Source organism: Hylobates moloch, unplaced genomic scaffold (assembly GCF_009828535.3).
Source record: "Hylobates moloch isolate HMO894 unplaced genomic scaffold, HMol_V3 SCAFFOLD_18, whole genome shotgun sequence".
NCBI classification, from domain to species: domain Eukaryota; kingdom Metazoa; phylum Chordata; class Mammalia; order Primates; family Hylobatidae; genus Hylobates; species Hylobates moloch.
In genome coordinates this window covers 68,332,249-68,360,164 of record NW_026652293.1, presented here as the reverse complement: position 1 = coordinate 68,360,164, position 27,916 = coordinate 68,332,249, and the positions used below count along the sequence as shown (strand labels likewise).

The window sequence follows — 27,916 nt, the reverse complement described above, 5'->3', positions numbered from 1 at the left end:
AAAGAAATGTGCTTAAGGGCACACTAGCTCTATGTGGCTTCATAGCAGGAGTGCTGAAAAATACCCTCCCACTTTTTCTAGTATTAATACCTAGTACTAAAGAAGACTTACTTAACATTTCCTTATTCAGTGTATTATCATACCTCTGAATTACAATCATCAGCTGCACATACAGCATGAAAGCTGTCAGATGTAGACATTAGGAATAATCTGCTTAAACTAAGTATATTGTTTGACAGTTAACTCTTGAATATATACAGGATATGAATTTTTGTATTTTCTTTTTATTTGCCTCAAAAGTGACTACCAAAATATATTAACTGATTAAGAATACTAATTATCCAAAATACTGCGCAATCTAAAATAGCATTAAAATATTTAAATGTCTTACAGGATAAGTCATTAAAACCTGTTATAATTTAGTCATATGTAAGCAATTTTTATAGAGGTTATTTATAGAAATTGATATATGTTTTCATAATTTAAAACAAAGGTTCAATTCCAATGAAGGGTTCCATTATTCCTCATCTACCAAGACATCATTTTGGTTCTTATGGTCAACTTCCGATGCCCTTCTCCTTCAGTCCATTAAATCAAGACTCATCCCCCCAGTTTTCTCCTGGATGCACTACCTGTGTTGTACCTCCCGGAGCAGGTGCAGTAATGGTGCAGAAATGCCACTCCTCTCTGTTCAGTCTGAGGAAACCTTTCTCAGGAAATGCTTTTGTAGCATTGAATGCCAAATGATGCATCTGTTCTAAATCATTTTAATAACAAATCACTGGAATTATATTCACCTTTCTGATCTCTTCACTTTCATTGACTGATTTCTACTTTGTCACTATACACAATTTTTAAAACTACTTTATGAAATTCAACAATAGTAATTATCCAGAAATAGTAATATTCTTACTAAAAAATGATGTGCATTAAAACTTGATTTTGGAATACAAAGAAGTGAAACAGTATTTGAAACTATTTTATCAAAATGTTCTGAACTAGTTAAGCCCATTTAATACTTTTTAACTCGAACTTTGCCAAATGACATCTGTTTTACTAAGCTATGTCACTAGCTTCAAACATTGTTATTTAGGACTTTGAAACCAAAAGTACTGTTGCACTTCTTCAAAGAGGGACATCATTTTCTCTTAATCACTCTTTCCTTTGTATAAATTGACTTTGTAGTAAATAAGGTTGTTTTCATGGTCTGGTAATCAAAAAGTTTCAGCAAAAATAGTTTCCTTGATCCTAATTAACACTGGGATTTGATGTTTTAATTTATATACTTTTAAAGGTCCTCGAAAATTTCCCCTTGCTCAAACTGAATCGCTTCTGATGAAAATGCGTTCAGTGGCAAATGATGAGCTTCATGTGATGATGCAACGGAGAATGAGCCAGGAGAACCCTAGCCAAGCAACTGAAACGGAACTTGCACAGAGACTACAGAGGCTCACTGTTTTAGCAGTCAACAGGATTATTTATCAAGGTAAGACTATAGGATTAGTTTGTTTTTCCTCAGATTTTAAAATGAAAGAGAAGTAATCTAAGAGGAAACTTGTTAGTTTTCAGATGTTTAAGCAGCATTATTTTTCAGTTCTTAACATCCATATTATTAAGAGTTTCTTATTTAGAACTGATAAGTCTTGAATAAAAGTCCACTTTCAATGTGTTCAATGCTAGCCCAGATTGACCAATTTAAAACCATATGGCACTTCCAGTATGATCTTTTGAGATCGTTGTAGATTCACATGCAGTTAAGAAATAATACAGAGAGAGACCCTGTATACCCTTTACCCAGTTTCCCCCATGAATCTTGCAGAACTGTAGTATATCACCACCAGGTGAGTAACATCGATACAGTCAGCAACATTTCCAGCACCACAAGGATCTCTCACATTGCCCTTTTCTTAGCCACACCCACTTTCCTCACCCACTTTCCTCTCACCCCCAGCCCCTCAGCCCCATAACCGCTAATCTGTCCTCCATTTGTATATTTTTGTTTCATCAAGAATGTTATATAAATGGAAGCATACAGTATGTAGCCTTTTGGAATTAGTTTTTTCACTCAGTGTAATACTCTGGAGAGTCATTCTGGTTGTTGCATATATCAATAGTTCCTTTTTTTTTGCTGAGTAATATTTGTGGTATGGATATATGAATCTGGGTTGTTTCCAGTTTTTGGCTATTACAAATAAAGCTTCTGTAAGCATTTATGTGCAGGTTTTGTGAGAATATAAGTCTTTATTTTTCTGGAGTAAGTCCCCAGGAGCGCAGTTACTGGGTCATACGGTAATTACATGTGTAGTTTTTTAAGAAACTGCCAGACTTTTCCAGAGTGGCAGTAGTTTTACATTCCCATCAACGGGGTATGAGTGGTCCAAGTTTTTTCACATCCTTACCTAGTGTTTGTTGTTGTCACTATTTTTTATTTTAGCCATTGTGACAGATGTGTAGTGATATCTCATTGTGGTTTTAATTTGCATTTCCATATTGGCTAATGAATATATATGTACATACTTAAAATGTAATACTTAGAGCAGCCACTAAAAAAAAGCTATTCAAAGAAATGCACTCCAAAACACTATAAATAATGTTCTCACCACACACACAAAAAAATGGTAACTATGTGAGGTGATAGATATGTTAACTACCTTGATTATGGTGATTATTTGACAATGTATTCATATATCAAAACACCTTAATTATATACCATTTCTATTTGTCAGTTATATTCCAATAAAGCTGAAGATTGTTTTTTAAAAAACACCATAGATAAGTGAAAATGGAATTCTAAAAAAATGTTCAGGTAACCCCAGGAAGACAGGAAAAAGAAACTGGTAATTGTTAATCACTAGAAAAACATGATAACTCAAGTTTTTTTTTTAGTTTTTTTTACTTTTCTCTCTTTTTTTTTTTCGAGATGGGTTCTCAGTCTGTCACCAAGGCTAGTGGTATGATCTCAGCTCACTGCAACCTCTACCTCCTGGGCTCAAGCAATCCTCCCATCTCAGCCTCCTGAGTAGCTGGGACTACAGGTGTGCGCCCCATGCCTGGCTAATTTTTGTATTTTTTTGTAGAGATGGGATTCCACCATGTTGCCCAGGCTGATCTCAAACTTCTTGACTCAGGTGATCTGTGTGCTTTCACCTCCCACAGTGTGGGGATTACAGGCGTGAGCCATCGTCTCCAGCATTTTTTTTTTAACTTTTCTAATGTACATTCTGTGCAACAGACTCCCAGACTAAACTCTGAAATTGAAGCATGATTATCACATATACAGCATGTAAATGGATAGCACATGCAGAGAAACAGCTCTGTAGATCCACTCATGTAAATATGACATGATCTTTATGTTTGATTTGTATAATAATCTCATGGTCTTAATCATTTTGCAGTTTAACTTAGCTTCATTAGTCAGTTAAATATTTAATTTGGAATTGTATGACATGCATTTTCAAATTTCTATGTTATTTTATGTGAATTCACTTTCTACTACATTGTATCTACTACATCGAATACACCTGATACACATTTAAATTGTGATAATTAGTAATTAAATACAATATTTTTACCAGTATTATTACTATTTATAATGGCTAGATAGCAGTGATATGACTAATTTTGTATTCTTTTTTTCAATTCAAAGAATTTAATTCAGACATTATTGACATTTTGAGAACTCCAGAAAATGTAACTCAAAGCAAGACCTCAGTTTTCCAGACCGAAATTTCTGAGGAAAATACTCATCATGAACAGTCTTCTGTTTTCAATCCATTTCAGAAAGAAATTTTTACATATCTGGTAGAAGGATTCAAAGTATCTATTGTAAGTAAATTAATTACATGGGAAATGTTCATTCACACAAAGGAAATAGAGGTTTTATGTTGACTGTATTATACATTTTCAAAATCGTATTTCTTTGTGCTCTTTCAGAGAGCTTTTTAAAACTCGGACAACTTGAATTTTCAATTATAGAATAATATATATTGCTAATTCACCCTTTCCAAAATGACTCAACTCATGCAGCATTGCTTTTTAAGCCTGTAACCCTAGAAGACATTTTCTAGTGTTGTTTAGTAAGATCAGCATCAGAAAAGAGTAGATCATCATCATTGATGACTACTATGAGAGTTTACATGAACTGTTTGTTTTTAAAGTACTGTATTTATGGCTACTTACTCTCATTTTTCTGAATTATTATGAATTTTAGATCTTGGCCTAAGTGTATCTAACAGCTTTAAGATTATATAGAGAAAACTGATAAGTGTCAGGGTTAATTTATTATCATCTCACTTGGGTTTCTGTGGGTCACTTACAGTTGTCACAATGGAACGAATCGGTCAGTTTACTCCATAGATAGCAAAAGCCAATCTAATTCTAGCAGAACTCACAAATCATGACATGCCAATCTCTAAATCTAAACTAGATTTTGGTGTTTTAGCTCTGAACAGAAAAACCAAGTACAGATTCACTTATAACTCAGTCACTCAAACAGGGCTCTTAGGACTAGACGTAATTAGAGAGGAGCTGTTTCTAAAACTCAGAATGAATTCTGAATGTACTGCTTCCAGTTTTAAACTAGATACAGGTGATTTGATCAGCATTTGGCTAGGCTTAGTGGGACCATAGTTAAAACGATTGGTTAATTGTTAGGGAATAGTCTATGGTAAACCCATAGAGTAGTTTCCCCTTATCTTCGGGGAATACATTCCAGGACCCCTGGTGAATGCTTGACACCACAGATGGTACTGAAACCTGTATATACTATGTTTTTTCACATACATACATACCTATGATAAAGTCTAATTTATGAATTAAGCATAGTAAGAGATTACCAATAATAATAAAACAGAAGAGTTATAACAATATACTTTAATAAAAGTTATGTAAGTGTAGTCTCTCTCTTTTTACAATGAGTAAATATCTTATTATACGGTACTTAACTATTTTCAAACCATGGTTGACTGTGGAAAGCAAAACTACAGGTAAGGGGGTACTGCTATATGCGGTGCTTAATTTGTGACTATTATACTCAATAATATAGCACAATTCAAGTCTTTGTTATTAATCCTTTCTCTTTTTTATTGCAAAATCAGTGTAGGTTTATTTATCATTGTTCTTTGATCCTTTTTTTAATTTATAATTTTTGAGCCTTTGGTAATTTTTTCATGGCTTAGAACTTTAGCTTCTTTATCCATCTCTTGTTTTAAACTGTGGTAAGATATACATAACATAAAATTTACCATTTTAACCATTTTTAAGGATACAATTCAGTGGCACTAAGTATATTCATATTGTTGTGCAGCCATTGCCACCATCCATCTCTAGGAACTTTTTTTTTTTTCTGAGATGGAGTCTCAGTCTGTCTCCCCAGCTGGAGTGCAGTGGCCAGTCTCGGCTCACTGCAGCCTCCACCTCCCAGGTTCAAGCGATTCTCATACCTCACCCTCCCAAGTAGCTGGGATTACAGGCACCCGCCACCACACCCAGCTAATTTTTGTATTTTTAGTAGAGACAGGGTTTCACCATGTTGTCCAGGCTGGTCTTGAACTCCTGACTTCAGGTGATCCACCTGCCTCGGCCTCCCAAAGTGCTGGAATTACAGGTGTGAGCCACCACACCCAGCCGGAACTTTTTAATTATCCCAAATGAAACTCTGTACCCAATGAATAATAACTTTTACCACCCCTTTCCCCGTTACCCAGTAATCACTATTCTACTTTCTGTCTGTGTGAGTTTGACTGTTCTAGATATCTCATACAAATAGAAGCCTACAATATTTGTCCTTTTGTATATGGCTTATTTTATTTAGCATAATGTCCTCAAGGGTCATCCATGTTGTAGCATGTGTCAGAATTTCCTTCCTCTTTAAGGATGAATAATATTCCATTTATGTATATACCACATTTTGTTTGTCTGTTCATCCACTGATGGACGTTCAGACTGTTTCCACCTTTTGGCTATTTTGAGTGATGCTGCTATAAATGTTGTATGCCCATCTCTTTTAAACTCCTATGTGTATGGATATGTATATCTCTTTCTAATTTTGACTATTAAAACCAATCTGGAATAAAACATGTTCCATAGTCTTCTTTAGGGCTGTGTTGAGGCTAGCATGGTATTGCTTAAGCAGTCTGATCCTAGTTCATTCCTATCTTGATTGATTTTAGGGTTCAAGTAAAGCCAGTGGTTCCAAGCAGCAATGGACTAAAATTCTGTGGTCTTGTAAGGAGACCTTCCGAATGCAGCTTGGGAGACTACTAGTGCATATTTTGTCGCCAGCCCACGCTGCACAAGAGAGAAAGCAAATTTTTGAAATAGTTCATGAACCAAATCATCAGGAAATACTACGAGACTGTCTCAGCCCATCCCTACAAGTAAGTATCTCAGCTTTGATAAGATAAGTAAAATGTTTGGTGAAATATAAAGTCTGAATAAAACAAGAACTGAAATTAAACTGAATGTTCATGCCTAATTTATAAATATAATTTTCTTAACAAGCAATTTTAACCTAAGGTCTTTCCTCAGGTGCTTTTACACAGGCTCAATTTAACCTCTGTGTTTATTTCCCTATCTTTTTTCTAGTGCCTAAATTAAGAAGTTCTGTTTCAGAGTTTCTGTCAGATACTTTGTAATGTGTTAATACATCTTGAAGTGTTTTATTTAAGGTTTGTTTGGAGGCTTTTTAAAAAAGTATTATATTACCTGTGAAACATCTATATTGAATAGCTCAAACAACAGTATGTATAACATATCTCAAAAATATATGTGGTCAGTTAAAATAGAAAAAAATTATTAATCATTTGGAATAATCAAACCCAAAATACCTAAAAGAATTTCAGAGTGTATAAAGTTTATCACTTCAAGAGTGGTAGTCGGAAAGTTTAAAAGGTACATTAAACCATACTGGAGGGCTGTTTAACAGTTTCTTATAAAATTAAACATACATTTAACTTATGACCATGTTACTCCATTTTTAGATATTTACCTGAAAGAGAAATTAAAACATATGTTCATAAAAAGGCTTGTTTAAGAATATCTATGGCAGCCTTTTTTCATAATGGCCAAAAACTGCAAATACTCAAATGCTTATCAACAGAAGAATGTACAAACACATTGTGATTTCTGTATACCTGTAGAGAGAAATCTGTATAGACTATTCTACAGCACTGTATAGACTATTCTACAGCTCTAAAAAGGAACAGACTACTGGTACACCTACCATTATGGGTGAATCTCAGAACATTGAGTGGGGTTCACCTGCTTGTGAACCTCTTTCCACTGTTCCTTATCTATATCAGTCCCTAAATCTGGGTGCACAGTCTTGAGGGAGACACCAGTAACATTTGCTCTACTCCATATAGGCACACTAGAATCTCCATGTTCCCCAAGGACTCACCCATGACAGCTTGATGTGTGAACTCCCAGCCTTTCCCCCATTGGGTAACGGAATTGGGCTGAGTCCAGATTGCAACCACTTCCAATAACATGGTTTTTGGGAAAGCCATTATCTTCCAAGCCGCTATAGCTCAAAGATATCCACTGGATTTGAAACAGTAAGCAACTTGCAGTTCGAGCTGTATTTTACAACATTAGGAATGATTAATTGAAAGATGTTCACATGACACTGGACCAAATTAAGATGGCTTTCTCCCTCTTGCTCATGTGCCTCAGCCGTGATAATGACCAGCTTGGAGTTTACAGTTACAGTATAGTCTTTGCCAGAGACAATCTTTGGTGTTCTAAGGAAAAGGCTGCCATGTTGGAGATCCATCATCGCACCCTTCAATTTGTCTTCCATGACATCAACAAGAGCAAGTTCACCTACCAAGTCCTTCATTAAGATACCAATGGCACAGGCCATGCCAAGAGCACCAACCCCAACAACTGTAATCTTATTCTGGGGGATCTGTTCTTCCTTTATAAGATTATGAATAAGCTGATCCTTGAGAGTATCCTTGAGAGTATACTTGAGAGTATATTGGACTTGGAAACAAAAGGAATTGGGAATGCACGTCCGGCAGGCATCAGAGCGCGCGGCAATGAGATCCAGACTCGTCGGCAGCGGCCCCAGCACCTTGGCTACCTTTAAATACAGTCAGTCAAGGAAAAGCAGGATAAATGCTGTTTCCTTCCCTGTTTATTAATTTTTAGAACGATGAATTCATGCCCCTAGTGGCCTCTAATTTTTGTATTTGTTTTTATTTTTGGAGTGTCATTAGGAGCTCAGGTATTTTAAAATAAATGTTATGTGTTTTAGTCTATTGCAGTCATTATTCAGTTTGATGTTAAAATTAACACCTCTGTAGATTCAAGTTGTTGTGTCGACATGGCCTTTTTCATTTTAACAAGTTAATATGATTAAACTTCCTTGTTTTCTGGCACAGAAGAATGTCCTAGGCCCACCTTATGCAATTCCTTCCCCAAACCTAGAACCCAACTTCCCTCCCAAGAAGCCCTTATATCCTTTTAAGAAGATGATAGTATTTAGAGACTACAAATCTAAGGACTAAGTATGTTTATTTCTACTGGGTTGTCATTTCTTCTCAGGCTTTTTTAGTGGACAAAGCTAGGAAATACGTATTTTTTTAGAAAGACAAGTCATGAGTTTATACTGATACTTTCACTTTTTCTTGGATTTTTTTATTTGTATTTCTTACTAATGCTGATATCTTGATTCCTAACACTAACATAATCACTTATTTGCTTTGTCTTTCTACATATATAACATTTTCAAAATAAGATGACCAACGTGATCACTAATAACAATCCTTCTGAGTGCAGTTGAAGATGTCTTTGTGGTTCTTTTTGTTCTTAGCATACTATTATGGTTACACAGTGAAAATACTGTATTATAAAAGCACTTAAAATAGTTTTCTTTATTTGGTCAGGCTGCCAACTTCAACCAGTTAGGTAGGTAGGTAGGCTTTTTTTTTTCCAGTTTGTTTTATAGTTTTTTGGGATTCCTTTGGGTTTTTGTTTTTGCTTAATTTTGTTTTTAATCATGTGAAATGTCTACATTGTTCTAAAAACAACATTGTGAAACAGCACATTCAGAGAGGTTCTAGCTTTTATCCCTTTCCTCCGCTCTTATTCTTTCCCTCTCTGTGTAGGTAACTTACTTTTTTTTTCTGTTGAAGATACAAGCAAATTTACGTATACATGTATTTACACATGTAAATATTCTCTCCCCTACTTCATAACACAAAGAAAGATAGCAGAGTATACACACTCTTCTGCACCTTACTTTCTTCACTTAGTATATCCTAGAGATCATTATTACATAGTAGTATAGAGTGATCTTCTTTATGCCTTTTCACAGCTGCATACATTTAATTTGTATTTCATTTGGAATGTGCCTGGGTTTTTTAAGCCCCAGACTTCTTTTCTGCCATCACAACTTGATTCTGATTAACTCTCCAGCCTGCTGACCCTCTTCTTTTCAAGATAATCGTATCGTTGTGTCTTGCAACCTCTTCACATCCTGTTTATTTTTCTGTCATGCTGTTTTATTCATATTGTCCACCAGCACAGAACACCTCTCTCTCCTTTGTCTATCTATATCCCCATTCTATCCATTCATTTGGCCATGACCCAGATTACTCTATACCTTCTTCAAAACCTTTCTCCCTTTCTGTAGTCCACTCAGAACTCTTCCTTCTTAGAACCTTCTTTGAAAAGAAATATTTTACATATTTTAGCACTTTATTATTTTCTGAGGATTCATCTTTAACAGATTTAATTCCTTAAATCAGTTTTTTAAGGGCTGAAAATAAGATTTTTTTGTTATCTATTCCCAGTGACACCTTTTATAGTCCCTGAAATGATAATCAGTAAGTGATCAGAGGGTATTAAAATGAGATATTAGAAACAACTTCAGTGTTTAAGAAAATCATGTGTTTCTTTAGATAGTCACAATGAATAAAAACATTTCTGATAATTTTTCAAGATAATTTTTCAATGTCATTGAATACTAAACTGAAATATTTTTAAAGTTATATCAAGAACATTACCTTTAAGACACACTTAGGAAAGTCTTTTAGTCATTTACCATTTTTATTTATTTGCCAACTCTTTGGGCCTTTTACTCACAGAGCTTCTGTTCATTTTTCTCTTTTGGTCAGGTAGCAGCTGTCTGACTAATTTAAAATGTTGCATTAAAATGAGCTGTACTATTTTCACCATTGCATATGTTCATCTTTTGCTTTTGGGAAATGACACGATGTGATTCAGCATGTTAATTTAAATATCACCCAAAATGTAATCATTTCCAGATCCATTTGCTGACATTTAATACTATTCACAGTTTAAAATGTCATAAAACTAAATACAGTGATATTTGTGTCAATGCTGATTTTTAAAGTAAAATATATATATGTTTAACTTGTTGGCAAAATTATTGTCTAAATAATACATACTGTACATAGTAGAATCAGGTGTAATATCTACAGCATGTAAGGGCCACTTAAAAAAATCATGAATGAACATTTGGTTTAGGTTTGTGCTGCAAAGGACAATTGTCATTATCTTAAGTAACACTGTAAATTTAGGTTTTAGGGCCTGTTAATAAAACATTGGCTAAAACAACTCTTCCATGGATATATACATAGAATTGTCTGCGTAGGGTTTGAGAGTTTTTCACCTTTTGTTCTAGGGAGTAGTGAATGCTTACAAGCTAAAGATAGGTTTTAGTTCTAGAAATTTCACCAAAGGAAGAAGAGTAAATAAGTTTTAAGGTCTAAAGGAAGCTTTCCCTTCTAGTTCAGTTTTTCTGTGAGAAAAACTAAAAATTATCTTCCTTTATCCCAGTTCCTTTCCTGTATTCCTTTAGCAAGTTCTTTCCAAAATTCTTTCCCCAAAAGCTAGCTGGCTAGTTTGCTTGCTTTTTAAAATATATTTTATAAGAAAAAATTTCAAACATACAGAGACTAGAAAGAATAATGTAATAAATACCATGGAACCATCACCTGGATTTAACAATTGTTACTATTTTTATTATACTGACATCATTTCTTCTTTTTCTGAACTATTTTAACATATATATAGAAATTATGATATTTTACCTCAATTCTTTTTTTAAAATATTTTCCTATGTGACATAACATTATTACATCTAACAAAATTAGCATTATTCCTCTGTCATCAAATACTCAGTGCATAATCAGATTTCTGTACTTATCCTCAGAATGTCTTTTGTAGGTGCTTTATTCAAATCAGATGCAACCAAATAAATCTAGCAATATAATTTAATTACTACTAAGTAATTTAAATGTAAGAATTAAAATTCTAAATGACTAAAAAAATTATTACTTTTTTTAAAGCATGGAGCCAAGTTAGTTTTGTATTTGTCAGAGTTGATACATAATCACCAAGATGAATTGACTGAAGAAGAGCTAGACACAGCAGAACTGCTTATGAATGCTTTGAAGTTATGTGGTCACAAGTGCATCCCTCCTAGTGCATCAACAAAAGCAGACCTTATTAAAATGATCAAAGAGGTGAGTCAATGAAACCATGGTACTTTCTTAGGAGATTCCATCATAGGTAAAGAATGATTGACACTACTTTTTCAAGAGCAGAGTATCATTGATGATGAACTTGAAATGATTATTTTATTTTATTTTTCCTATATAATGTATTGCTTTTTTCTATGTGAGAAAAAATAGGCTTATTTTAAGGAGCATTTTGTTCTCTGTGGTTATCAGTATCCATTATCAGTAGCCTTCAGTGAAGGAAAGATTTTTAAAGTGACAAGCAAGCTGAAGCATACCTTGAGTTAGAGGTTCTTTAATGAAAAAGCAGAGTAAGGAGGCAAGCAACTATGTAAACTCATCAGGTTTAGCAACCCTGGTTAACCATTCTACTCTAACTTATGTGACCTAAATTATATAGACACAGAATTATAACATTATAACATAGTTTAGATGGTTCATTTATTTTAATATTCTGGTCTCTTAGGGGCAATTGTTTTTCCTTTGTTAACTGGGTTTTAAAATTAGTTTGTTGGGCTCTGTGCTAATGTTAGGTGAGAAATAATAAATTTTATATAGTATATTATTATCTAAATCTTTTAGGAACAAAAGAAATATGAAACTGAAGAAGGAGTGAATAAAGCTGCTTGGCAGAAAACAGTTAACAATAATCAACAAAGGTAAGATTTTATATGTTCCAAAGGCATGTATTTTAGGAATCCATTAGATTTCACATATACTTTTAGTTTTAAAGTATCATGTTCTGATAAATACGTTCCATGTATGCTTAACTATGGACAATCTTATTATTTGTTTAGTCTCTTTCAGCGTCTGGATTCAAAATCAAAGGATATATCTAAAATAGCTGCAGATATCACCCAGGCAGTGTCTCTCTCCCAAGGAATTGAGAGAAAAAAGGTGATCCAGCATATTAGAGGAATGTATAAAGTAGATTTGAGTGCCAGCAGACATTGGCAGGAACTTATTCAGCAACTGACACATGATAGGTAAGCTGCGGGAGGTCAGTTAAAATTGTCTTCCATGAAGATTTAAGATATTGATGTTAAACTGAATTTGTATTCCAGAATTCAGACTCATAAAGTCATTTCATTAAACAATTTTTTGTTTAATCATTTGTGATTTTTTTCATCTTAAAGAATAATCATATGAGTTTTTTTTTTTTAATTCTTGAGGAAGAAAAGTAATGAGAGGGGGCAGTAGCTCATCTAGATAGTAAAATTGGCTTAATTTTAAAATATGGTCTTTGTAAAAGAACAGAGAAATCACTGAAACAGGATGGTTGAGAAAAATATATTTTTCTAACTAATTTAAAATATGTATTACAAATAACAAAAAGAGGGAAATTAAGGTATTATTCTCTAAATTTAGTTAAGATAACTTATTCATATGATTTTGGTGTACTAAAATACACTGAACATTAGACACTAAAGTAAATTCCATATGGATAAAATAATTACTCAAAAAGTTTATAAAGTAGAAGATAATAGGATATTTGTCAACTCTTTGAAGGATAGATGACTTTCTAAGCTCAAATGCAATAGAAGAAACTGCAAATAAATCAATGGATTTTAACCTTAATTTTTTCCAGTGTATTTAACAACCATAACAACAACAAAAAAGCCTGGAAATATATTTTCAGCAAATAAAGAATTATTTTTATTGTTTGAAAAACTTACACAGATTCTAAAGTAAAATATTATGATCCCAGAAGTTTGAATGAGCAAAAGGCATGAACACATTCCTCACATAAGACAAATGAATTACCAAACACATGGGAAAATACTCAATATTGCTAGAGGCTAATTTGGTTTTCTAGAACCTCTAGATACCACATTTTACTTTTTATGTTAACAAAAATTTTGGCTGCTAATATTCACAGCAGGATATTGGCTGTCCTTTCTCAGAACTTTGGTGGCATTGTACATTTTGACAATATGTATTAATCATCCTAAAAACATTTTACTTCTAGCTTCAGTTATCCTGTTTTAGTGATTCTGTCCTAAGGAAAATATTCAAAATATGGAAGGCAGGCCGGGCACAGTGGCTCACACCTGTAATCTAGTACTTTGGGAGGCTGAGGTGGGAGGATCACTTGAGCCCGGGAGTTCAAGGCTACAGTGAGCTATGAACATGCCACTGCACACTGGCCTGGGCAACAGAGTGAGACCCTGTCAAAAAAGAAAAAGAAAAAGAAAGTAAACATAAAAGTTTTAATCTCTGTATTATTTATGCTAGTGAATGAATTAGAAACAAGTTATTTATTAACAGTACTATGGTTAAATACATTACAATGCATCTACCTCTGTATTGGGCAGCCATTCAAAATAATGAGATAAAGATGATACTGTTTCAGTAAAATAAGGCAAGTTATAGAAAAATGATCATAATGATCATAACTACAAATTAAAAACAGATGCACGTTTTAAAAAAAAAGGCAACCACTATCAGTATTTTGGTATGTGTAGGGTATGAATAAGGGTATTTTTTCTCTTATTTATTTCTAAAAATGCATTTAATATGTTTTTCCTGTCTTATTTCATCTAAGATAAAATTTATTTTATTTATTTATTTTTGAGACGGAGTCTCGCTCTGTCGCCCAGGCTGGAGTGCAGTGGCGCAATCTCGGCTCACTGCAAGCTCCGCCTCCTGGGTTCACACCATTCTCCTGCCTCAGCCTCTCCGAGTAGCTGGGACTACAGGCACCCACCACCACGCCTGGCTAATTTTCTTTTTGTATTTTTAGTAGAGACGGGGTTTCACTGTGGTCTCGATCTCCTGACCTCGTGATCCACCCGCCTCGGCCTCCCAAAGTGCTGGGATTACAAGCGTGAGCCACCGTGCCCAGCCAGATAAAATTTATTTGAAAATCTTTTTAAAAACCTGATTCATACCACAGAAAGAAACTGATTTTATTTCTTTCATTAGAGAGTAGGCAAAATGAGGCCAGGTGAGGTGGCTCACGCCTGTAATCTCAACACTTTGGGAGGCCCAGGTGGGTGGATCACTTGAGGCTAGGAGTTTGAGACAAGCCTGGCCGACATGATGAAACCCCATCTCTACTAAAAAAATACAAAAATTAGCCAGGTATGGTGGGAGCCTGTAATCCCAGCTACTTGAGAGGCTGAGGAAGGAGAATCGCTTGAGCCGGGGAGGCAGAAGTTATAGTGAGCCAAGATCGTGCCGCTGCACTCCAGCCTGGGTGACACAGCCAGACTCCGTCTCAAAAAAAAAAAAAAAATTAGGCAAAATGGGAAATGTAAAAAATTGATTTGGAAAAAAAAAATTTACCTAACCATATTAAATCCAGCATGTTATATTATATTGCTAAAGTGTTCATAGTAGTCATTACATATCTTTTAAAAAATTTAATAGTTGAAAGAAACTGGAAGCAGAGCTTGCCTTCAGGCGAGGAACTGGGAGACTGGGATTCAGGAGCAAAAAGACACTTAGATTTTATTATTTGTACTTGTATATGCATTCCCTGATCAAATATATAAACATTTGGAGTTTTTAAATTAACGGATCAGTTGTGACTTACTTATTCAATCTCTATAATGATTTTTTTTTATAGCTACAAGTCCTGGATGGTCACTTAAAACACCTTTTAATCTTTTTACTTGCAGAGCAGTATGGTATGACCCCATCTACTATCCAACCTCATGGCAGTTGGATCCCACAGAAGGGCCAAATCGAGAGAGGAGACGCTTACAGAGATGTTATTTAACTATTCCAAATAAGTATCTCCTTAGGGATAGACAAAAATCAGAAGGTAATAGTGGCTTCTTGACTCAACATGTAAATATAGCAGAGAACTGTGGTCATTAGATAAAGATAATATTTACTTTTCTCCTCAACAGATGTTGTCAAACCACCACTCTCTTACCTATTTGAAGACAAAACTCATTCTTCTTTCTCTTCTACTGTCAAAGACAAAGCTGCAAGTGAATCTATAAGGTAATTTTGAATCAATAGACCTTCACTCTTTCATGAATATACAACAGCTTATTGTAGTGTTTATGTAATATTTATTTTATATAATGCCATCATTTTCAGAAAAATCCTAAACAGGAAAGGCTCAAGGGAGGACAAGGTTATATGGCCAAAATCCAAAAGGAAATGACATTTCTGATAGCAAGGGTTCATGGGATTTCAGTCATCATGTTCTGGCCCTTGTTAGTATACATACACACACACAAACACACACACACACACACACATATATATGTATACACACACACATATTTTGTAATTGACTGTTTAACATCTCTATCTATTAATATAGATAGAGCTGCTGGTGGTATCATCAAGAGGCAATATAATGTAGTGATTAAAGGCTCAGATTCCAGTTCCTGCTCTTACTAGCTCTTTAATCTTAGGCAAGTTACCTAACCCCTCTGTCTCAGTTACCTCATCTATTAAATGAAGAAATAATAATAGGTATCATAGCATTATTGAGTATTAAGTATGTTATTATATATTAACTATTGATAGTATTATCATTGCAGTTATTGTGGTTGTTATTATACCCATTTCATAGATGAAAAACAGAGACGCAAAGAAGATAATTGGCTAAGAACACAAAGGAACTTTCTGATTCCAAATCCTGTGTTTTTCCTAGAATACTAGGCTTTTTTAAAAATTTATTTGATAAATTACCTTCATCATAATGTAAATAATATAATAATAGTACATAACAAATAAATAATACAAAAATAAATAGAGCACACACACAAAATGTATTTGAAGTATCAGAGGCATGAAACAATGTTTGCTTGTTTACTAGAAAATATAAAATATTGATATCTCTTTTAAATAACTTAATTTCTATATTCTGTCTACAGGTTATAGGGATTATTAGCTTTTTCTGGGCATTTCAGTTATTTCTTTTCTAATAGAATGCTAAAAAAGGAGCTAATATTTTCATGTGGCTTTTGACAAGATACCTCATGCTATTGGAACTCTATCTAATCTGCTTTGCAGAAATCTTTTACTAGGTAAAATAAAGCATATACTCTCTGAAATTAGTCAAAACATTTAGTCATAGTAATTTTAAATATGTTTTGACAGAGTAAATCGAAGATGTATCAGTGTTGCACCATCTAGAGAGACAGCTGGTGAATTGTTACTAGGTAAGTCAAATTTTGAAGAATTTTGCACATATTCACCCGGCCTTATTTTATTCTTAGATTATTTAAAGTGTTTTTTGACAACATGCCATTAAATTGGATAAACTTTCTGTAGTATCATATAGGCTAATTTGCCTTAACATTATATGTAATTGCATATGACTCATGAATGTGAAGAAATGATATCTTGTTTTCTGAAAAGCACATGAATAGCATTTTAGTTTTTATAAAATTGTTTCTTCATGAATATGCAATTTTATATTTAACCATTTCTTTTATTGTATGCCAATTTAGATTTTTTAAAGTGAAAAATTATTGATATACTTACCTACTATTTTATCAGATATAACTGTCCATAAAAAATATGTCTACTTTAAGATTGTCCATAATTTATATTCTCTATTGTGCTTCTGAGAGAAAGGCCAAGATTGTTAGTCCGTGGATACCTATATAGTTATATTTGTTTGGAAATTTTATTCTCAAAATATGAAGGAAAAAAATTATACCACTTGATCTCTGTTCCCTTAAAGAACCAATCTGTATGCTGTAGGCTAGGTTCTCAAAATGTGAGAACCCTGAATCAGTAGCATCAGCATCTCATGGGAGCTTCTTAGAATTGCACATTCTCACGCCTCAGTCCAGACTTGATGAATCTGAAATTCTGAGGGTGGGGCCCAGCAGTCTATGTTCTGATGAGCCCTCCAGTGATTTGATGTACCTTCAAATTTGAGAATGAATGTTGTAAGCTACAGCCTCCAAGGTCCAAGATATGGAGCTTCAAGCCTGCTGGGACTGAGCCCCACCATCACAAGGATGGAGATAGTACCTTTCTCTGAGCTAGCCATGCCACTACTTCAAGGTCCACTCAGTACTCAAGGGTGATGAGCATGCAGGGGGCAGAACCTCAGAGAAGTTCCCAACATTTTAAAACGCAATGTAGGGACATGGGTTAGCAACAGCCAGCCTATGAAACAGGAAAAAGTTGGAGGCTATGTTTAGGGCCTACTCTACCCTATTGAGTATCTCAGTCTGCAAAATAATTAAGGATTTCCCTTTTGCTAGATAATTTGGTTTACCACTTGACTTCAATTAGTGTGTAACAAAATAAAGCAAATCGATATGCTAGTAATGTAAGAATAATGGTAATAATAAATAGCCAACATTTATTTAGCACTGAGCACATATGCATTTTGCATATATTCTAATTTAATTCCCATAGTAGCTCTGTGAAATAGAGGTCCCTGCAATCTTTTTTTTTTTTAATAAAGAAATTAAGACACAAAGAGGTAAAGCAACTTGCCCAAGACTTCATGGATACTATTCAAAAATATTTATTGAGTGCCAGGAACTGTGTCAAGGTAGTGAGATTCAAATTCAGACCAAAGGACTCCAGAGACCATGCATTAAACCATGAATGGTAGTGTGCACATACATTTTAAAACCCTTATATCCAATTACTTTCTGCAGGTAAATGTGGAATGTATTTTGTGGAAGATAATGCTTCTGATACAATTGAAAGTTCGGTGAGTAGAGGCTTAAGTCTGTATTTACATAAGTCTAGACAGATTCCAAAAATGTATCAATTCAGTATAACTAGAGAGAAGGAAGAACTATTAGATTTCATTCTTTGTCACTCTATGTATAGATTGGTCTGAGTTCCAAACATTTTTTTAAATATAATTTTAAAAAGAAGACTGTACCATCTCCTCTGGCTTATGGCCCAAGTCTCATAGCAGTTAATATAAGACATATTCTAAACGCTCCTATTATATCAATTTATGTTCATTCCTTCTTATTACTGTCCTCCATTGCAACAAATATCTACTCCTTGCCACTCCCAGTTCACTATCAAGTACCTTTGCCTTCAGAAAGAAAGGAAAAATATTAAATAATTGAATAACTTAAGTAATTCTGATATTCACATAGCTTAATAATGATAATTGTTATTGTAGACAGACTGATAATCAGAAAATAAAGACATATTTTTTGTATAATAAAGCTTTTTATTTGAATTATCTTTTATGCCATTAAAATATTTTTTGAGATTCCTGTAATAGGAGAAATAAGCTTTTTGTTTCAGAAAAGTTCTAAAGCCAGGAATTCCTAAGGATATACTAAATGAGATTATGTGTGGTTTAATTATTAATATATATTTTATTTTAGATAAATTAGGCTGGGCGCAGTGGCTCACGCCTGTAATCCCAGCACTTTGGGAAGCTGAGGCGAGTGGATCACCTGAGGTCAGGAGTTCGAGACCAGCCTGGCCAACATGGTGAAACCCCGTCTCTACTAAAAATACAAAAAAATTAGCCAGTTGTGGTGGTGGCACCTATAATCCCAGCTACTTGGGAGGCTGAGGCAGGAGAATCGCTTGAACCCGGGAGGCGGAGGTTACAGTGAGCCGAGATCACACCACTGCACTCCAGCCTGGGCAACAGAGCGAGACTCTGTCTCAAAAAAAAAAAAAGAAAGAAAGTAATGAGTGAAAACATGAAGTTTGGTTATAAAATAAATAATGTAAAAAAAAGTCATGAACGTATTTAAAGTAGTCAGAAATATGAACAGCATTCTTTTCTCATTTATATAGCAATTACCACAGGGTTTGTCCCAGATAGTAAAATATAGTTATGTTATTTTTCAAGATGTATCCTTTTATCAGCCAAGGAATTTAATAGTTGATGTATGAGACAACTTTTTTGTATGTCCAAAAGATGACAGTTTTTCCCCTTAAAAATCCTACTCAATTTGTGTTTAACTCCATTTGACATGAGGTGACAGAAGAGTCTGAGTCCACCTGTTGAATATGTTGGTTTATTTTCAGTGCTTGAGGATACACTCACAAATACTTGGTCTGGGAAGACACCATTTAATTTTAAGTCAACTTGCATGCTGTAAATGTGTTTCATATTTAAATAAAGAGGAAAATTTTTTTAAAAAATCTAAAAATGCCCTTGCTTCTTAATAGATTGAACGATCCTTCTTTCCTATGTACTTTTGTAATGTTGGTTCTTCTTACATAACATTTGGTATCTTGCGTTGTGTGTGCAAATGTGTGTACAAATATTTCATGCACCCTTTTTGACCCATACAGATTTATTTCATGCAGAGCACTTAGCAGAGTACCTTGTGCATAGATGGTTAATTAATATATGTTGAATGAATGTTGAAACTAAACAAAGGAAGAATTCAGTTTTAAGTATGAAAATATTACATTTTCATTAAGACATTTTATTTTATTCATAATGTATTCCCTGCCTCTACTTATAAAAATTATTTTGGACCAAGAACAATAGTAAAATACACATAGAGTAGGATAATTTGAATCTAAAAAAAAAAATTAAGGTTTTGGAAAGTTAAAGAGCCTGGGATAAAATAGTTCTTGGCAATTGAGTCCTAAATTTGCTCTGAGCTTCCTGTTAGTCAACTCAGAAGAGTAAGTAAATGCAATTTTTTAAAAAGGAAAAAAACTGATTTAAAAAAAAAAGAAAACTAGGATGCAGGTTGATTTGAGGAGATAAATTCTAGCTAGTTTTAAACTTTAGTAGAAACTTTTCATTATTTCTCTATTAAAAGCATTAAATAACATAATTTATGTATTTAGTTACAATTTACAAAAGATTTAGATGCATTTTTTTTAAGTTTTTCTTGATTTTGTACTTTGGGAGGGACCTAGTGATAGTAGGATGTGTAGGCCCTGTGGTCCCTACTTCTTCATTTCAGAATGTGGGGGTTTGTCTGAGTACACTAGGATTAATACTCTCAAGCAGATTCAACCTTCCAGTGATTCTTTTCTCATCTTCTTTTCTTCTGTTGACCACCGAGCAGGGAAATGTGTTGGTATGTGTTGGTATGTGTTGATCTGTCAATTTGGTATGTGTTGATCTGTCAGCTTACATTTAGTGAGTGGGGCTTTATTTGCAGGAATGCCCCATTAGTTCCAGGAATGCTCCTCCAGAGACTCTGCTTTCCCTTTGCTGGATGACTTGGAAGCATGAGAACTGTTTCACAGCTCGGGTGTTTCCAGGCCATCCAGATGTGGATTTAACCTAAATCTGTATGATGGCAGGCCCACAGTTATGAATTCTCAGAGAGAGGCTCTTTTTCTATGCTCTAGGCTCCAGGCCAAAAGAGACAAGCTTGCGTCCTGGTTAATCCTCTTTATTTTTATTTTATTTATTTATTTATTTTTAAGACAGAGTCTCACTCTGTCACCTAGGCTGGAGTGCAGTGGCGTGATCTCATCTCACCAAAACCTCTGCCTCCTGGGTTCAAGTGATTCTCCTGCCTCAGCCTCCTGAGTAGCTGGAACTACAGGTGCCTGCCACCACTCCCGACTAATTTTTGTATTTTTAGTAGAGATGGGGTTTCACCATGTTGGCCAAGCTGGTCTTGAACTCCTGACCTCAAGTGATCTGCCTGCCTCCGCCTCCCAAAGTGCTGGGATTACAGGCATGAGCCACCGCACCCGGCCTATTCCCCTTTATTGATGGGCGCATTTGTTTGTCTAATCTTTCATTAGGAACAAATCCCTTCCTAGGTTTTAGCTTTCTGAAGCAATCTCAATTCCACACCCTGATTCTAGGGGCCCAGGGCCTCATCTTCTGTCCTCAAGTTGCTGTGAACCTACGTCAATTCGTTTCTGAAACTGGGGTATGTGCATACATGCATGCGTATGCAGACACATACAACAGAGCAACCAGAGTATCACTCCCTGCTTAGTGCTGATTTTCCAGTTCCTCTACATTTTTTACTTCTGGGGATATCATTTCCCTTGTTTTATTGCAAGCTCAGCTATGTATTTAAAAGGATATTTGCTTAGTAAAAGAAGCCAACCTGAAAAGGCTATATACTGTATGATTCAAACTATATGACATTTTGGAAAAGGCAAAACTATAGAGACAGTAAACAAATTAGTGGTTGCCAGAGGTTGGGGAGAGGAAAGGAGGGATGAGTAGGTGGAGTACCGAGGGTTTTTGCATGATATTGTGCTGGTAGATACATGTCATTATACACTTGTCAAAACCCATGGAATGTACAACACAAAGAGTGAATATAAACTGTGGACTTTAGGTAAGAAAAATTGTAGCAATATTGGTTCATCAATTGTAATTAATGTCCCACACCAAATGCAAGCTTTAATAATAGAGAAACTGTGAGGGCAGGGCCAAGGGAGGGGAGGATACATGAGAATTCTGTATTATCTGCTCAATTTTCTGTAAACCTAAAACTAGTCTAAAAAATAAAGCCTATTAATTTTTTTTTTATTTCTAAATTTTATCAATCATTTTGAGGCGTTTTGCATTGGGAGAGTTTTCAGGTAATCTTATCTGCCATCTGCCACAAAAAGATTTTGTTTTATTTTGATGCTTTTTAAAATCTAAAATTAAAATAATTATTTATATTTCTGGTAAAACAAATATTTTTCCTATTTCTTTGTCTTAGAGCCTTCAGGGAGAGTTGGAACCAGCATCATTTTCCTGGACATATGAAGAAATTAAAGAAGTTCACAAGCGTTGGTGGCAATTGAGAGATAATGCTGTAGAAATCTTTCTAACAAATGGCAGAACACTCCTGTTGGCATTTGATAACACCAAGGTAAATTCACCCTTATTAATTGATATATATTGTTTAAGTGCTCATGGGCCAGTGAAACTATACTCACACTGATTACATGAAGGTTTACTGAAATCGAATAAAAATTGCCATGTTTCTTGGTCCTATTTAAAGTGAAGCCTTTGTTATGTGAGGATTGTCTTTGACCTCCAAAATGAGGTAAATTCTGATTCCCCAAAATGACTGAAAGGAGTAATTTAAACTTGCTCAGTGCTGTAGCAGAGTCCATCTTTGACAAACTCTCTTGACCTCTAATCTCTTCGGCCACGATTTCTCTGCTCTCCTTTATAGAAAAACTGTTGGGAAAAGTTGCATATGCTTGCTGCCTCCAGTTTTCTTTTGAAATGCTTCAGACAGACTTTCTTCTCACCACTCTCGTCAGGGTCATCGGTAACCTCTATATTGCTAAACCTGTAATGTCGTAATCTTTCTTTGTCCCCATTTTACTTGACCTATTGGCAGCGTTTGACCCAGCTGATTTTTCTCTCCTTAAATAAAACCTTCCTCCCTGGGCTTCTGGGTTACCATTTTCTCTTAGTTCTTATACCTTACCAGCCATTGTTTCTCAGTCTTGGTTGCAGACGCCTCCTTGGTGTGTTGCAGGGCTCCTTCCTCAGACCTCTTCTCTTCTCATCCAGTCTTATGACTTTAAAATACCATCTGTATTCTAACAATTTACACATTTATGTCACTACCCAAACCTCTCCCCTGAATGCCACACTCACATATTTAACTTCCAACTGGTGTCTCCATTTAGAAGTCACTAATTGGCATCTCAAACTTAACCTGTACAAAACTGAACTTCTAATCTTCCTCCCAAAATTTCCTTCCAGTTTTCTCTATCTCAGTAAATGACAACTCTATCTTTCCAATGCCCAGGCCAAAACTCTTGAGATTATCCAAGACTCTTGTTCTTCTCTCATACCCTGCATACACTCTATTAATAGGTTCTGTTGGCTCTGTCCTCAGAATACATCGAGAGTCTGACTGCTTCCACTGCTACCATCCTAGTTTAAGCCACTATCATTTCTTGCCAGAATCATTTACAGTAGCCTCCTAACTGGCCTTCCTGCATCCATACTGTTTCTAAAATCAAATAAAAATTGCCATATTTCTTAGTCCTAACTAAAGTAAAGCCTTGGTTATATGATGATCATTTTTGACTCCAAAATTGTGTTAAATTCTGATTCCCCAAAATGACTGAAACGAAGTAGTTTAAACTTGCTCAGGGCCGGGCACAGTGGCTCATGCCTGTAATCCCAGCATTTTGAGAGGCGGAGGCAGGCAGATCATGAGGTCAGGAGTTCAAGACCAGCCTGGCCAACATGGTGAAACCCCGTCTCTACTAAAAATACAAAAATTAGCGGGCCATGGTGGCACATGCCTGTAGTCCCAGCTACTTGGGAGGCTGAGGCAGGAGAATCATTTGAACCTGGGAGGCAGAGGTTGCAGTGAGCCAAGATCATGCCATTACACTCCAGCCTGGGCAACAGAGTGAGACTCCATCTAAAAAAAAAAAAAAAAAAAACTTGCTCAGTGCTGTAGTGACTTTTAGCTACAATGACTTTGACAAACCCTTTCTTGACCTCCAGTCCCTTCACTACCATTTCTCTGCTCTCCTCTATAGAAAGCCCCTTAGCCCCCCTTCAGATTGTTCTCAACACAGCAGCTAAAGTATGTTGGATCATATCTTTTCTCTGCTCAGAATCCTTCAATCACTTTCATGTCACATTCAGTTAAAGGTAACGTCCTTCCAATAACCTGATAAAGCCCTGGTTAATCTCGTACCTTGTTACCTCTCTGACGTCATTGTCTGCCATTCTGTCCCTCACTCTGTCTACTCCATCCATGCCTTGAATGTCAGGCACACCAGTGCCTCGGGGACTTTGCATTCACTGTTGCCTGGAATGTTTTTCTCCTTAGAAATCCAAATGATTTGCTTTGTCACTTTTTCAAGTTTCCTGATCAAATATCTTCTTATCAGAGAGGCCCTCCCTGACTCTATAAAATAGCCACCCCTCCCTCTCCACCAAGCATCCCTTACCTCCTTTACTTTGGTCTGTTTTTCTCTATAGGATGTATTAGCATCCAGCATTTTCTGCCTTCCCCCAGTAGAATGCCAAGTCTTTGCTTTGTTAAGTTCCAGTTCTTCAGAATTTTGAACACTACTGGTATGTAGGTATTCAATTCATATTTGTCGAATAAATGAATGCCTCCTTTTCCTTCCAGGGCTTGGCTTATAGTCTGTCATAAATTCCCTTCCGTGGACCTTAGCGCCAACAATTGGCAACCTTCAGATTTAGGCTACAGGCTTAGGATGTTCTCTTCTTTGTGGTTTTGCCTATTCCATAACTACCAGTACATTTCCTCATTAAGTTCACTCTCTTATTATCCATATCTGTGGCTCTTCTTCCTATGTCTGAAGCATATACCTGCTTAGAATGGGTATTTCATATCTGTTTTTAGCAAAGCTCGTCTTGTCTGTTTTTTTCATTTATTAGCAATCGTTATTTAATTGCTTTAAAAGAACCAATACCCCTTTTCTGTGACAAAACTATTGTGAATCTCTAAAAAAGTTTATATATGTTTTCAATCAGTAGTGAAAATCAAATATCCTATTTACATAGGATACTTTATTTAATTCTTATGAGAGAAATATTATCACTCCCATATTATAGACATGGTAACTGTAGCACAGAAGGTTAGCAGGAAAATAGACCAGATCTGTCCAATTCAGAAGAACATGCTGTTTCTACTACACCATATTGCATTTATTTAGAAGAAAACTCTTCTTTATTCCTTATTTTTTTTCTTTTAGTATCTGTGTCTTAAGTGACTTTTCTATACAAACTTTTTCTTAGAAGTTTTTTATTAACATATTTCTCCAGCAGTGAAGCATAGTGGTGAAGAGCCCAGCCTCTGGAGGATGACCTGGACTTGAATCTCAGTTCTCTACCCATTAATGTTACTGAGAAAAAAATATTTTTTTGGAGGACATGAGATTTGTAACATGTCTATAATGTCATGGGTTCTTTGGAGAAAAGTGCCAATAAGCTAAAAATAATATCTGGGTTTTTTTTTTCTCCTTCCCTTTTAGGTTCGTGATGATGTATACCACAATATACTCACAAATAACCTCCCTAATCTTCTGGAATATGGTAACATCACTGCTCTGACAAATTTATGGTATACTGGGCAAATTACTAATTTTGAATATTTGACTCACTTAAACAAACATGCTGGCCGATCCTTCAATGATCTCATGCAGTATCCTGTGTTCCCATTTATACTTGCTGACTACGTTAGTGAGACACTTGACCTCAATGATCCGTTGATATACAGGTAAGTTAAAAGAATCATCACCTTTAGGGTTCATCCATCCATATGTTGTATTTCTTTATTAAAGTTTTCATTATGAAAAATTTCAAACATGCACAAAATAGAAGAATTATATAAGAACCCAAATACCTATCACCCCGGTTCAACAATTGTGAATTATGAAGATTTTTGCCAAACTTACATTATCTTTTTTTTCTTATTTAAGGCAAATCACAGACATCTTGTTATGTCACTTCTTTGTTCTACAGTATGCATCTCTTTAAAAAATAGAACATCTCAACCACAGTGCTATTATCACATGTAAGAAAACTGCAATAATTCCATGATATCATGTAATATCTAGTCCATTTCCAAATGTCCCCTGATTCTCTCAAAGATAGCTTTTTATAGTTGGTTGTCTTGAATCAGGTCCATTGCCATATTTGGTTGCTATATCTCTGAACATATACCTAGAATAGCGTTTTGTTTTTTTTTTTGAGACAGAGTCTCGCTCTGTTACCAGGCTGGAGCGCAGTAGCGCAATCTCGGCTCACTCTGCAACCTCTGCCTCCCGGGTTCAAGTGATTCTCCTGCCTCAGCCTCCGAGTAGCTGGGACCGCCGGCGCGTGCCACCACGCCCAAATAATTTTTGTATTTTTAGTAGAGACGGGGTTTCACCATGTTGGCCAGGATGGTCTCAATCTCTTGACCTTGTGATCCACCCGCCTTGGCCTCCCAAAGTGCTCAGATGACAGGCGTCAGCCACCACACCCAGCCAGCCATTATTTTTTACGTGTATTTTTTCTCTTTATTTTCTCTTGACATTGACTTGTTGGAAAAACCAGGTCATTTATTCTGTTGGAGGCTTCACATTCTGTATTTTCTGATTGCTTCCCATGACATTGTTTAGTTTGTTCCCATAACCCCTATATTTCCTAGAGACTGCAAAAGTCTTGCTTAGGTTCAGGTTCAACTCTTTTTTTGGCAAGAATCCTTTATAGGTGGTGATGTGAGCTTTATATATATATTCCTTTTTTTTTTTTTATCATTCTGCATGGTTGAGAGGAGTGAGCTTTATATTGTATCGTATTAGGAAGCCTATGATATTCCACTCTAATGATGCTCACTTTGATCTGTGGGCTCAGGCTCCCATTGAATTTGTACCTAGTGGTTTCATCCATTGATGATTATTGCTTGAATCAATTATTTCACTAGAGGTTCCAAAATGTTGATTTCCCATTCTCTCATATCTTCTAAATTTATTAGAAGAAAATAGACAAGGTGAGCCTAGGATGTTTTGTTGTGTCAGAAAGCGAGGAAACTAATATGGTCTGGTCAAAAGGACTCAGAAGTTGGCCAGGCGTGGTGGCTCACTTCTGTAATCCCAGCACTTTGGGAGGCCAAGGCGGGCTGATGGCTTGAGGCCTGAAGTTCGACACCAGCCTGGCCAACACGGTGAAACCCTAACTCTATTAAAAATACAAAATTTGCCGGGTGTGGTGGCACATACCTGTAATTCCAGCTACTTGGGAAGCTGAGGCAGGAGAATTGCTTGAACCCAGGATGGGGAGGTTGCAATGAGCTGAGATTGCACCACTGCACCCCAGCCTGAGTAACAAGAGTGAAACTCCATCTCAAAAAATAAAAATAAAAAAGGACTCAAAAGCCAAGTTGAAGTGCCTCTCACTGCCAAAGATAGGATAGTTTGAGAATAAAAAGAATAATGACTGCAATTAGTTGAAACACGTGGAAATAAAAAGAAACATAAGGTCATAGTGATACTTTTTAAAAGGCCAAAGAAACAAAGTGAAACAAAATTCATTGGTCCCATTAGAGGTAATAAGGCACCAATTCCTTACTTTGAAATTTGGCAATTAAAGGAACAGAATTCAGCATTTATTCTGCCTTTCCTGAATGAACTGTATTTTAGAGTAACCAAATAATCCTAGTTGATGAGGGAATGTTTTGTTTGTTTAGTTTGAAAAAATATTCTAATGTTTAGTTTAAAGAAAAATGGACTCCAAATATTTCACTTAGTATACTAGAGTATTTCAGCTGTAAGTGCCAAAGAGTGGGCCTAGTTCAGACAGTTCTCAAGAAATCAGATTTAAGCTGGGCGCAGTGGCTCACGTCTGTAATCCCAGCACTTTGGGAGGCCAAGGCAGGCAGATCACCTGAGGTCAGGAGTTCGAGACCAACTACTCGGGAAGCTGAGGCATGAAAATCACTTGAACTTGGGAGGCGGAGGTTGCAGTGAGCTGAGATCATGTTTGGGTGACAGAGTGAAACTCTGTCTCAAAAAAAAAAGTGAATATGCTTGCTTGCACAGATAAACAGAAGAACATCTGGGTGTGTATAGACCAACAT

At 35.5% G+C, this 27,916-nt stretch overlaps 1 protein-coding gene and 1 pseudogene across 4 annotated transcripts in view; one reads left to right on the top strand and one right to left on the bottom strand.

Annotated features, from left to right (window-relative positions):
• Positions 1-27,916, top strand: part of LYST (lysosomal trafficking regulator) — a 218,835-nt gene that overhangs the window by 137,175 nt on the left and 53,744 nt on the right. For all 4 annotated transcript variants that reach the window (XR_004244971.2, XM_032136200.2, XM_032136199.2 and 1 more), the window contains exons 29-40: positions 1,295-1,486; positions 3,647-3,825; positions 6,171-6,377; positions 11,322-11,498; positions 12,075-12,151; positions 12,290-12,478; positions 15,116-15,261; positions 15,350-15,446; positions 16,560-16,621; positions 18,086-18,141; positions 22,061-22,213; positions 25,329-25,573. Coding sequence is in view for 3 of the 4 variants with exons in the window: in XM_032136200.2 (XP_031992091.1) it covers positions 1,295-1,486; positions 3,647-3,825; positions 6,171-6,377; positions 11,322-11,498; positions 12,075-12,151; positions 12,290-12,478; positions 15,116-15,261; positions 15,350-15,446; positions 16,560-16,621; positions 18,086-18,141; positions 22,061-22,213; positions 25,329-25,573 (1,780 nt within the window). In the remaining variant the exon portion in view is untranslated. The remainder of the gene's footprint in view (positions 1-1,294; positions 1,487-3,646; positions 3,826-6,170; positions 6,378-11,321; positions 11,499-12,074; positions 12,152-12,289; positions 12,479-15,115; positions 15,262-15,349; positions 15,447-16,559; positions 16,622-18,085; positions 18,142-22,060; positions 22,214-25,328; positions 25,574-27,916) is intronic.
• On the bottom strand, positions 7,225-8,331 carry LOC116457940 (L-lactate dehydrogenase A chain-like; annotated as a pseudogene).